The sequence below is a fragment of the Nycticebus coucang genome, chromosome 3 (genome assembly GCF_027406575.1).
Source record: "Nycticebus coucang isolate mNycCou1 chromosome 3, mNycCou1.pri, whole genome shotgun sequence".
Classification (NCBI taxonomy): domain Eukaryota; kingdom Metazoa; phylum Chordata; class Mammalia; order Primates; family Lorisidae; genus Nycticebus; species Nycticebus coucang.
The window spans coordinates 149,959,608-149,972,910 of NC_069782.1; the positions used below are offsets into that span (position 1 = coordinate 149,959,608).

The window sequence follows — 13,303 nt, forward strand, 5'->3', positions numbered from 1 at the left end:
GGCTGGTGGATTGATTGAGCTCAGGAGTTTGAGACCAGCCTGAGCAAGAATGATCCATGGTGGGGGGTGCCTGTAATCCCAGCGACTCAGGTACTGAGGGAGGAGGATCTCTTAAATGCAGGGGTTTGAGGTTGCTATGAGCTATGATGCTATGGCTCTACCCAGAGAGACAGAGTGAGACTCTACCTCAAAAAAAAAAAAAAAAGAATAAAATGCTGAGCACCAAAGGGGTGGGAACAGGTGACCAAGTGTCCAGCTCGATGTGTGAGCCCTAACACGGAACATGGGATGAACCCCTGTTAAAGGAAATGGGGAGGCACATGATACCACTTCCCCACTCACCCCAAAGGTGCTTCTCCTTCTCCATGCAAAGTGTACAAAAAAGTCTCAAAAAATTCAGTTACTAGGAACTGACTGGAAGAAATTTCTTCTTTGGTACTAGGAAAAAAAACTTTTTTTGCTCAAGAAAATAATAAACGGAAATGACTGTCTTACACCAGTAAGGATGGTGCAAATTATTAAAGGTCAAGAAGGCAAAATTCACGACAGGAGCAGAAAAACCAACTTCTCTTGTACCAAAAAGAGAACAATGACGCATTGAGAGTTGAGTGAGACGTGGGGTGTGCTGGGGGAGGGGCATGGGTCAGGGCTCTGAGGATACTGGATGCCACCTGTGTCACAGGGAAGGCAGGTCCAGCACAGAATGAAAGGGAGCCTTCTAAATTCCTAGAAACTATCGCGTAAATGCCTGGAAACTACCCATCCTGGAAACATCTGATTACAGGCTCCAGGCCCCAGGTAAAGGCATGCATGGCATCCCCTGTGGTATTTGCTCTGTCATCAACATATCTGTGGGCCTCTCAAAGGCTTTTAACCCACTTTTATCCAGATACCCAAAAGGCATCCCCTTCTCCACCAAAGAGAACCTGCTTTACTGATGGAATGTTGGGAAGACCCAGTAATGCGCCCCATTCTGCAGGCCTGTGGGGAACTGAGGTGTGTAACATTTCCCCAGGTCAATTCACCTCCCGGAGCTTTGTTTTTCTAGGGGGACTGGTATTTGCCCCCTTTCCTCTGCTTCTCTTATACACCTTGACCCTACTGAAGACAAGACGATTACATTGCAAATACAAACACCCCCCCCCCAAAAAACCATAGAGCCACTAGCTAACCCAACAGGTCACGTCTTACATGGAACCTGGCTGACCCCAAACACTTAGTTATGATGAATCAAGTGAAAGAGGGACGAAAAAGAAGAAGGACCCCTAATGTTCCCTCTGGTTATACAGGGAGGATGAGAAAAATGACCAGCTTTGGCAGAGAAGACGATGAGGAAAGCCAACTGATCACAGAGAAAGGAAAACACGATGACTGTGGCCGAGTGAAGGAGATTTCAGGGGTGTCTGCCTCTTTCACATTAAGTAAAAAATAGAGCATTGTGATGGTTGTAATAGTTGCAAGAAAAGGATGATGAAATAATTAAGGGACAGTAGCTGAGCTACACCAAATGACAGGTTTCCGCCAGAAGGTAGCATTTGTCCATAATTAGAAAAACACTAACAGGGATAGAGACACCATTCCCTTTTGTCAGCTCCCTGAGTCAGATTCTCAAGGTGGTGGCTGGAGGGGTGGCCCAGGGATAAGGGGGAAGAGGGGAGGGTTGGAGTGGGGTGGCTACTCCACCTAAGGGCCACAGCACTATCTGGCCATGTTAGAGTTCTCTTGGGACTGGACTCTCGCAGAAACTGGTCAGGCAATTGGCCCCATCATTGTTTCCCTGACCCCAAGAATGACAGTGGTGTTCCTCAAAGTGACAACAGCATTCTTGGTGGCAGAAGTGACCCAAGCAGACTCTTTCTTTCCTTGCTTGTAGCACAATTTAGTCACTTGCCTATACTGGACACACACTCCAAATTCTATCCTGGGCCTACACAAAGAAAGAGCTGCCTGAAGCATGGCTGCAAAGATGCTGACAAGGACCCATTCAGCCGGGAGTCTGGAGCTGGGTTGAGAACAGCCAGACCGGTGCCAAGATGCTGCTGACCAACTGGTTCCTAATCTTTCCTAATACCTTGTCCAGAAAATGTTGCTGCTACCTGATGTCCCAGGAGAGGCAGGACTGGATTAATCCAGAGTTTCTCAAAGTACATTTTAGAGTCCCCTGGGGGCTTGTTTAAAATACAGATTCCTGGCTCCACCCAAGAATCTCTGGGACTGAGAATAAGGAGTTTGCAATTTTAACTAGTGCCTCATAAATTCTACTAAAATACACACTGAAATAGAGCCATTTTACTTCCTATTTCAAAAAGATCTGTATTCGAACCAAGTTCCAAATACTGATAACTGCTTTGCATTCACAGCTGCCTTCTTAACTCTTCATGGACAAGCAGAAGAGTCAAAGTGTTTCTTGCAGTGCCCACCTTTGCAGGGCTTTGGTTTATGGCAGGGGTGGAGGCTCTACTTTGCCCCAAATTCCTCAAAGCAAAATTAAATCAATCAGGGGGCACACACAAGCAAAGAGTATCCACCAAAGATCAAGCTTAAGTATAGAAATAATCTGTCACAGGTTCCATAAAAAATCATTCTAACATTGAATCCAGCCACACATGTGATTTATTAACAACATGATATATGTATACAACTCTATTTTAAGCATTAAAGGGGTTAAGGCAAAATTCTGTGTTAGAAAGACATCATGCATCACTTTAAATCAAGCAGTGGGTCAGATGCATCCTTAAGCATAGGTTTCTGATCTTAACTTCAAAATGCCTAAGAGAACTAGAGTCTCTTTCCTGCTAGTGACAGAAGGCCCATGAGAATGATTCATGCCTATCTCAGAAAAAGTATCAGCTCACAGGAGACACGTGTGGCCTGCACTTTGAAGAGGCCACTTACACTTGAGTAGAGTCAGGAGGAATTGCCCCAGAGTGATTTTCAGTCCTGATGACTCCTGCTCTGGATCTCACACTGTCATCCTTTCTTGCCCTTGGAACTAGACTCTGTTCATCCCACTCAGGCACCACAATAAGACGATGTAGGCTCAAAACACTAACTGGGCAATCGCCAAGCAGCACGTCAGACCCACCCGCACGTGGACGCTCACAGAATTCGCCCGCGTCAAAGCAGAGGAGAAGATCCAAGAGCTGGCTGGGGCACGGGCAGGTGTAAGGTTCTTTAAACTCTTTATCTACTTTCTGTTACCTGTCTCCGCAGGGGGATGCGCTTGGTCAGCTTGTGCACAGCTGGCTGGCTGCTGAAGTCTGGCTTCTTTGTCGTGGTCTTCATTCGGCACAGGACGACTGTGACCACCATACAGGTGATTAAGAAGACCCCTATGCAGTAAATGGCTATCTCCAGGTAGTCTGGGGAAGCTGCGATCTCCTTTTCTCTTACGGGAGCTAGATCGCAGATCACAGGGGAAGGAGAGATAAGCAGGCCACAGAGTTAGCGCACCAGATGGACACGTCACAGCAGAACTGAAGGACTCGAATGGCAATGACCAATGTCAAGGCAAGGTGGGCATGGCCTTATCCTGGGGCTTCTCCCAAGGGAGGGGGACTAACTAAGGGCTCCTCATTTTACCACCGGGGCAGAGGTGATCACTGTCTCTAGCCTCAGTGCGCATCTGCAATCTGGTGGGTGGCTGCCACCAAGTTACAAAGGGCAGGCTACAAGGCCACATTCTATTAGACACTTGGGCAGCAGAGAACAACCAGCTGCCCCCACAGTGAAAGGACCGTCCTCCATGATGGTCTCTGAACACAAACCATATGAAAAATTCTTAAATATCAACAATGCCCGTTTTTTTGTTTCTAAGGAGACAGTGACAACGCTATTCTCCAATTTGCCCCAGATAAACACAATTCCACATGACATGAATATTCATCTAGAAAGCTGGCCCGAAAGAGTTTCGGTGAGTTCCTTAATATAGTCCAGCATGTTATTCAATTAAACTAATCAATGTGTTTAATATGTAAGACCAAGTTGGTCCACACTATATATATAAAGTTTACCATATTCCTTAATAGTCATTTAAATTTTTGTGTTTCTGGTTATAGTCATACGCCACTACAACATTCTTGAAGAAAAAATATAAATGGTACTGCAGGTGAGTGATTACACATAATGACTTCATTCAGCCGTTCTTATAACTTCCAATGCCTGTCCTCTCCTTAGTCCTCAACGATCAATCTGCAAGCAGTGTATTTCCAAATAGTATTTTTTTCAAACTGCATTCTTAGTTAATGGGCTAGCACTGTCAGGCAAACTGGTTAAGCTGCGCCAATGAGGCACTCAGAGAGCACAGTACTGCAAGTCAAAGCAAGCTCCACGTAAGAGGCATCTCATTGTTCTAAAGCAAATATTCACAGAGCAGATCCACATCAAAAGGAAAAATGGATGCAATGGCATTATTTAAAGCTTATACATTTTAATCAGAAAAATACTTGCAAGACAGTCAAAACTCTGAGCAGCAATAGCGCAACATGAAACAATTTATTTTTACTAGATAATAAAATAAGCATGCAGGTAGGCACTGTATGCTAAAAATAAGGAATTAATAACTGGAGTGGAACATCACAGGCTGGCAAACCACAGTCTACGCAGTTTCACAAAGGCAATGGCAAAAGAGGGAGAGGCATCAGAACGGACAGTGTCGAACGAGAAAGTTGCACTAGAATAGAGATGTCAGTTAAAGATTCAAACAGCAGCAATGTTTAGGCAACCGGGCTTCTCTGATGTTTATTTCTCCAGAAGGCAGAAATAATATCAAGCCCAAGATGGCAAGAGCATGCTTTGCAATAAAAGTAAACAGGAGTCCATTCTCGCAACATGCAAGAAGCCATTGCCCCGAGGAAGGTAACACACTGCTTCTGTGCACCCAACTGTTCAGAGGGCCCTCTCCCCGGGCACCTCAATATACACCCCTCTATTTACATCTCATTAAAAACACAAAGTGGGACGGAAGTCATGAAAACACATATGGGATTTTAGCAAAATGGAATTTGAAATGAGAAAGAAATTACTTTGAATTTTACAAAGTAATTTTAACTGTTTCCTTAACGTGAACGGGGGAGGGGCTAACTTATACGCTGGCTCAATGACTCACTAAAAGTATTAGATCCCTTTAGGTTTGAAGGGTGAAATTTTACTTGATCATAAATGTTGAGTGTGGGATCTCTGTTGTTAAGTGAATTTCCAAGGCAACTTTCTTATCTCTGGGGGATAATTTTTAACATTTTTTTTATCTTTATGCAAGGATAAAAGGAGCCATTTCTGCTAACAGAAGCTGTGTTAATTTTATAGCAATCAACCAAGAAAAGGGGGAAAAACCCAGAGAGAAAGAGCAGTATATACCTGGCAGAACTGTCAACCATGCAGAGTGAAAGGATATCCCAATAGAATTACCCGCCAAGCACGTATATTCCCCTGCATCCTCAAAAGTTACATTCCGAATATAGAGAACCTCAATCTCTTTGTCCGTGGTGTTAACACCGGCGGCCTAGAAAACAAGGGAAGCAGGAAAAAGGCTAGACAACACAGGAATGATTGTGGAGGGGGCCATGGAACCACGAGGCGTCGCCCCGGGGGGCTCCAGGGGGTGCTGGCCACCAGGAGATTCCGACTGCAGCCCATCCACAAAGCCCACAACCAAGAGACACTGAGCGACACTGACCAGCTCACCTCCAAGGCCCATCACCACACCGGCGGCATCGCCCAGGCATGCACACGATCAAACGCATGGAAAAATCAGCCCACGGAGGCCATTCTCTTGGCCTGTGCTTCGGTTTGGATTTGGGGTGTAGGGCTGGAGTGCTACAGTATAGAGCCCAGAAGGACAAGCTGGGTCTGGTCCTGTGGGCTGCAGACTCCTGCCGCAGGAAATGGAAAGATCTAGCTAAAGAAGTGGAGGACCGCAGATGAGCACAAGTGGTCACCTCCCACGGGGAGGAAGGCTGTCTTGGTCACCAGGCTCTGTGCAATTTTCACTTCTACAGAACCATCTTGGCTTACATAGCATTGGGAAAAGAAAATGGAAGAAAGTATGACCTGAAAAACAAAAAAGCTTGGCTTTTTCTTCTTTTTTAACATAAACATTCAGTGTGAATTAGACAAAGCCAACATCCTGCCTTCCGTGCACCCAGCAGGACGTTCACTCGGGAAAATGAACGATCACAGGATCAGGTGTGCATCCAAAGGAAGGATGCTTTGTTCGGCCAATGAGATCACACCAGTGCGTCTCCAAAAACTTCGGGTAGAAGGAGACCTGAATTCTGCCGATACTCAAATGCCATGAATTTAATGGGCACATAGGTGTGTGTTTAAAACGGTGCTAATGTGCAGTAATGATGGGAAATGTGCAACCCAGACGAGATAAACCAGAAGGAACGGCTTAAAAGCTGGGTGTGGATGGAGTGTAATCTTTAGAAGGAATGGGAGCAAGCACTTTGAACATGTGGGTATTTTTCCATGGCGACTGGCATTATACCAGCTGCATGACCGAAGAAAGATCATCGTGAATATACCAAGGCCACAAGAGTTAGCCTATAAGCTGCCTGCAGTCTCCCAAAGCACCGAGTCTTTTCAGCTTCTATATCCAGCTTTCTTTCTTTTTCTCTTTTTTTTTTTTTTTAAAAAGACAAAAACAAAAACGTTGTTACCTTGCTGTTTGGGCAGGACAGTGAGCCAGGCAGACTGGTTGGCCTGCCCTATATAATTGGAGACCTTACATATATATTCCCCAGCATCCGCCTCAGTCACATTGAACAGAGCCAGCACTTCTGCATTGGAACTATTTATCCCCGAGTGCTGGAACAGACACAGGAGAACAATATAACGGCCAGCCAGGAAGGACTTAGCGCTGCCTATGGTCCCACCACCAACACACCACAAGAAAACAACCTACGCACATCTAAATGGTGGCATGACAGGGCCGTGGGCTTTGAAAGAATAAAGTAAATTAAGGTGTGGACGAGGGAAAGGCCTGACAAGGAAGGGAGAAAGGGTGTGAGTGACGACCCCGGGTGGGTCATCTTTCCCCAGCATTTTTTGGTCCTTGGTACTCAGAGATGGCAAGAACACCTCATTAGTTAAGAGTTCTTAGTTGAGCCACTTTATGGCTATATTGGAAAAATGTTCTTTTAAAGGATGTTCTCTATGAGCCACTAAATATGGGACACGTAACAGGCAGGGAGCTAAGAACGAGCTGTTCAGACTTAGCTGCCACTTCTATCACCCTCCTAAAGGACCAGCTAGGTCTAAAAGCATAAAGAGGCTGCTGCTGTGACAATGGGAAATTGCAAAGCACCAAACAAAATATACAAGGGCAAAGATGCTTCCCTAGTTCAGCATTATACTGGTGCAGAAACACTTCCTAAAAAGTCTATTGCCTAAATCACATGTAAATGGATTTCAAAGATTAAGGGATTTAAAAAAAAAAAAAAAAAGAAAATCTAAATTGCTTCGAAAAAGTGGCTACTGAAACTGGATCCTAACATCACATCAAAAGCAAACAACATCAGTAAAAATAAACATGGGTTATGAGGTCTAGAGCTTACAAAGCTCTTTCCACCTACTCCATCCACTTTACTCTGCACAGACACCTTACAGGGGAGATGATATCGTGATGTGCAGCTAAGCCTCAGTGTCTAAGATCGCAGGGCTGATAAGCAGCTGAACCATTCGGTCCCCAACTTTAGCAGTTCTTCCCTGGGCCACGGCTCCCTTATGAAATTTTATTATCAAGCTTAAAGATCTGCTAATTTCTTAACATGTTTTCTACTGGCCAGTCAAAAAAGAGAGAAGGGATCATTGTCTCTCAAATCCAACAGGAACTTAAAGGCCAAACCCATTAAGGAGACCCCGGCAGTGAGCACGGTCAGATTCAGAAAGTCCTCACCTTGAGAACCTTGAGGTAGGGCAGCCCGTCTGGCCCGTATTTACTGCCGTTCTTTTCCACATGCTTGATCCACTGGATGTGGGGCTGGGCGTCACTGTAAACTTTGCAGACAAACTCCACGTCCCCTCCAACCACCGTGGAGGCATTTGCCGGCAGTCCAGCTTGGAGGATGGGCCGGTGTGGCGATCGCTCTGGTAAAGAGAGGGAAGAAAGGAGGGGCAGGGATGGGATAAGGGGCCAGGCAATCAGCCCCGATGTCCAGAAGGCTGTCAGGGAGCTCAGGCTAGAGGGCCTCAAGTCTGCCAGCTGACTCCCTTGGAATAACACGACGGCCCCGTGCAGAACAAAAAGGACTTCAAAGGACACTGCTGGAGCACAACCCAGGTAGAAAGAATACTTACTTAGAAAATCGGGGAAAGCACTTATTATGTCCAAGCTTTTTGCTGCCCATGGCCACCAAATGAATAAGGGAAAAGATTTTACTTTGACAATCTAAAAGACGAACAGCCAGAAAAGAGGAGCCTCTTCACTGGTTCCACTTGTGATAATCTCAAAGAGCTGGGCAAGTCACAACACTAACTTGGAGGTGAGATGCCGAGAAGGGCTCCCACAGGCACAGGGTCTGCCCATGCATTTCTGAGAGGCTCTGAGAAGACGTCTGTCCCTAGTTTACAAAATTAAATTAAAAGCTGAAGCTCCAAACTATAAAGAGGCCACATTAACAACAGGGTTCATCTCTTTATTGTGGAATTTACTCCATTCACTCAGTCTTTACCCACCCCCCATTCATTGCTTTGATAAATATCAAGTGTTAGTTACCCTACCCCAGGTGCTTACTAGAGACACAAGTGTACTTTTCTTGGCATGTTCATTACAGCACTGCTCACCATGGCAAAGATACGGAAACAACCGAAATATCCACTGACGGGTGAATCAATACAACTAAAAATGTGAATCTGTAGATACATGGACTACCATTCAGGGTTTGGGGAGTTTTTGAGGCAGAGTCTCACTTTGTCACTCTGGGTAGAGTCCATGGTGTCATCATAGCTCACAGAAACCTCAAATGCTTGGGCTTGAGCCCCCCGAATAACTGGGTTAACAAGTGTGCACTACCACCAGCTAGTTTTTCTATTTTTAGTAGAGATGGGGTCTTGTTCTTGCTCAGGCTGGTCTCAAACTCCTAAACTCAAGCAATCTACCTTCCTCAACCTCCCAGGGTGCCGGGATTACAGGTGTGAGCCACAGCACCTGGCCCCCATTCAGCTTTTAAAAAGAAGGAAATCTTGTAATGTGTGATAATGAAGAAGGAATCATGCTGAGTGACACAGGACAGCTACAGAAAGAAAAATATTACACAATTCCACTTCTATGGGGTGTCTAAATTATCCAAATTCATAGAATCAAAGAGTAGGATTGTGGCTGCCAGGGGCAGTGGGAGTTATTAGTCACAGGGCGTACAGGTTCAGCCATGCAAGAGAGACTAGTGAGCTATAGAGATCCGACTTCCAGCACGGTGCTTATAGCCAGCAATAACGTATTACACACTTAAAAATGTGCCAAGATGGAAGATCTCACGTTTAGTGTTCTTACAACAATAGGATAGAAGAATTAAGCAGCAGACCAGACTGTTGTGTGATCTTGTCCCTGTAAATCACAAACTCCCTGGAACCTTCCTACACGGCTGCTCTGCCAAGAGCCACACAAAACCCAATCATGGGTCCATTCACAAATACAACTCCATCCCCGCAAACCTGCACCATCCAGCCTCCCCCAGCTGTGAGTAACTCTTACTTTAGCCTCCAGCTTAAAAAATAGCCAAAGGAGATGCAGAGATCACAGCCAGCTCAACACACTAAGGATATCTCCACACTACACATGAGGGGCCCTGAGCACTGGGCTGGAAACGGCAAATCAGAGCAATAGATAGCCACGCCCTCCTAGATTTGGGCCTTACAGATGAAATATTGAAGAGAATTTGTTGGGCAAGAGCCAGACCACGTGCAAATTGATTTTACTGCATATGCCTGTTACTGGCCTTTAAAAACCTTTATTAAAACAAACAAAAGGTGCTACGGGTTATTCTTAGCACATTTCATTACAGAATCCCCCCATCACTTCACAGACTCTGACATTTTCACATGATAATGATAAGGATTTCAGAGCCCCAAAGAAGCCATTCGTTTACCCAAATATCACCCACATAGGCCAAGGAACAACCAGAAGTCAAGTTTTCTAGTTTTTATGGTCAGAAAAATCTCACAGGTGGATCCCTACAAGCATCACATGAAACCCTTATTCTTGGGCAGATATGCACTGGCCCAGGGACAGGCCGCAGCAAGTCTCCACCCCTGAGACGTCAGGCCTCAAAGCTGCAGGAACCTGTTAGCAGCTGGCAGTGACCGAGGTCTGGCTGAATCCCTACCAGCCTCACCCGCATGGGAAGGAAGGAGTTACACACACACACACACACACACTTCTTCTCACTCTTCACCAGGCTTCCTACCAAGAGACTTCTCAGCATGAGGTGAGCCTGTCCTCTGGGCTGGAAGCTGCCAGCCAAGTTCACAAACCATGCTCCTTTGTATCCAGTAAATATTAAGGAGATTTACTCCTTCTCATTAGAACAGTGAACTTTAGGTATCAATTCATTCCTTGGCTCAGTTTTCCAGCTTTGCACTCTCAGTGCATGTATGTGTGTGTGTGTCGGGTGTGTGTGTGGGGGTGTCTTCAGATAAATACTTGCAGTGGGCCTAAATAGCTATTCTTAGAAACAAAGGTACTCTAAAATCTTAAATGTCATCAGCCAGATCAACTGAATTTCAAACCAAGTCCTCTTTTCTTAAACATACTTGTTTCGAATAAATCGTTTCACAAGCAAACATTGTGCGTATAATACCAAATAATGATGCCCCATGAACAATGAGCGCTTTCATACGGCCCGACATCTCCGGCCCGCGCCAGCCTTCCACAGGGAATGTAGTCGCTGGGGCAACACTGGCAAAGCCCCTGCATGCAGAGCGGCGGTCTTGTTTTACTTGTGGTCAAAGTGCTGCCGAGCTCCAGTTATTAAGTTATTCCATCGCCATCCAGACTACTCTCACATACACACACACATACACCCCAAACCAACCTTTGCAATGGTTTAACGTTATTGCATTTGCAAATTACAGCATTCGAAATGTTACATGCTTACGACAGTCTTGAATTCATCTTTGCAAATTTTCTCACCTTATACAAAATAACCTCCTTACCACCCCCTTCTCCCCCGCCCACCCCTAGCTCTTTTCTCACTTCTGGTACAAAAACTGTAAGCGGGATCACTCTGTAATAGAAACCTTACACTGTCTTCCAAAACTTATTACAGCTGCCTTCAGTATAAAATGAAACCTTAGAGAATGTTATTTAAAATGTTTTTTAAAAGTCAGGAGGTCTCATGTTTCGTTTCTCCACATCAGGCTTTGATTTCCTTTGCAACCTTATTCTCTGCCCTTAAACAAGTTGGAGAAGGAGGCCTGAACGTCTTGCAAAAAGTCTCCGGGTGCCGGCATCCGCCTGCCGGGCCCTTGCACTCTTCTCCTGTCCTTCAGCAACCGGTTTCCCCTTGGAATCCATCAGAACATTAAAAACAGTGATCAGGAAGTGAATGACAGCCCTGGACTTCCGCGTAACTTCTGAAAAACTGGGGTGACAGCAGAATTCAGACTGCAGAGGACACAGGCTGGGCAGTGCCAAGGCCCCTCCATGGCCTGGCCTGGTGGGCATTTGGGAAGAAGGCAGAGGCAATGGGAACAATGACCCCAACAGCCAACATGCAGTCCCCACCAGGAGCCTCACCAGGCCCTGGGCAGACCAAAACCTTCCAGTTGGCAACTTTGAGCAGCAAACTGACATAAAAAGAATCAGCCGATGAATTGTATCTCCAGGTGAAAGACTGAAGCCCAGTGCTACCTCACCCTTCTTCTTCCAGATGACAACAAAAATCACATCTTCTCCATCAGGAAGATTTACAATTTTAGACATTACTCTCTTAGAGCATGTTAACTCTCAGATATTACATATATAAAACAGGTCTTTCTTTTTCCAGGGTGGAGGTGAGAGGGCAGGTAGCAAAATGTATACAGCAGAACCTCCATAGTTGACCACTTCCTTAAGTTGGCCTAATTTTCATAGGTCAACTCCCTGCGCACATCAGCACAGGAGGCCTAAGTCCGTATGTGGACCATCTCCGTAAGTTGACCAGTTGGCTACAGTCCCCTGGGTGGTCAACTTACAGAGGTTCTACTATACATGGAAACAGAAAGGCTGGCAAGCAGCTCATCTGTTTCTTTACTACAGGGTGCGTGTGCGTGTGTGTGTATTATTATTAATTTTTTCCCCTGAGTTCAGCAGGTTGCAAAGGTACAGTGCATGGACCTGGAACAGGATTGGAAACTAAAATAGCAACTCAAAGGTCCCTGTGTGAATTCCAAATTAAGACCGACTGGAAAGCAGTCCAAAGGGTGCGGCTGCTGATGGGACAGTTGGCTGCACTGCTGGAATGAGGTTCCACCAAATAAACGCGTAGTAAACACAGACTGAAGTGCTTTAAAAAATACACGCGTCCTCTCCCTCCCTCTCCCTTCAAGTGTCCACTCCGCTAAAGCAGAAAGCCCCACGGCTAAGAGTTTAAATACCAAGATGGGTGCTCTCCAGCCCGCTCTGGAGCGGGGAGCCGTAACACCACTAAAGCCTGCTTCATTCCAAAAGGCAATTATTGAGAGAGAGAAAGAGAAAAATACCTGAGTGACAAAGAATAAATCTTCGTTAATTGACCATTGAAATTTTATAACATGCCAGTCCACCTCTGGACACAGTAATATGTTTGCTCATAAGAGATCTACAACTTTTGCTCCTACCTAGCAAAGGCCATAAAAAACATCCATCGAGCAAAGAGGCCTCATGTCTACAGGCTCAGCAAACACGCATCCCAGAGAACCGGGCTCTTAAATTACACCCATAAATTAATCAAGCCCAGAGTCGCCAGTTTCCTGGCACACACGGGCCTCCTGACTATTTCTCCCCAAAAGTTAAGCAGTGCTTGCCACAGAAAACCATGTCAAAGCCACTCTCTCTGGCAGCTGAATACCGTCGAGTTCCCAGCATTGAACTGGACACAGCCCTGTTCCCTGCTCTCCAGCACCCATTCATTTAAGGAGCAGAGATAACCATGCTTGGCCTGTCTTTAAATTAAAATCAAAATTTAATTACCCTTCCTCCAAAACAGCAGTGTCTTAGCAACTCCAAAGGGCTGAAAAGGTAAAGGACATTCAATTTGCAGGACAAGTGAAAACATCTGAGAGTTCCTTTTCTAAAGCCTGGCCTTGCATTTTTCTAAAGAGTAGAGCTGGTGGTTGCTTCTGTTGC

The 13,303-nt window shown here is 45.5% G+C and overlaps 1 protein-coding gene across 8 annotated transcripts in view; it reads right to left on the reverse strand.

Moving 5' to 3' along the window:
- FGFR2 (fibroblast growth factor receptor 2) overlaps positions 1-13,303 on the reverse strand; it is a 118,087-nt gene that overhangs the window by 29,021 nt on the left and 75,763 nt on the right. For 5 of the 8 annotated variants that reach the window (XM_053583952.1, XM_053583948.1, XM_053583946.1 and 2 more), the window contains 3 exons: positions 7,898-8,088; positions 5,356-5,500; positions 3,202-3,398 (listed from right to left, as the gene is read on the reverse strand). In XM_053583952.1, coding sequence (XP_053439927.1) covers positions 3,202-3,398; positions 5,356-5,500; positions 7,898-8,088 — 533 coding nt within the window. Of the gene's footprint in view, positions 1-3,201; positions 3,399-5,355; positions 5,501-6,659; positions 6,808-7,897; positions 8,089-13,303 lie in introns of all 8 variants that reach the window. The other 3 variants (XM_053583947.1, XM_053583945.1, XM_053583950.1) reach the window with 1 other exon arrangement.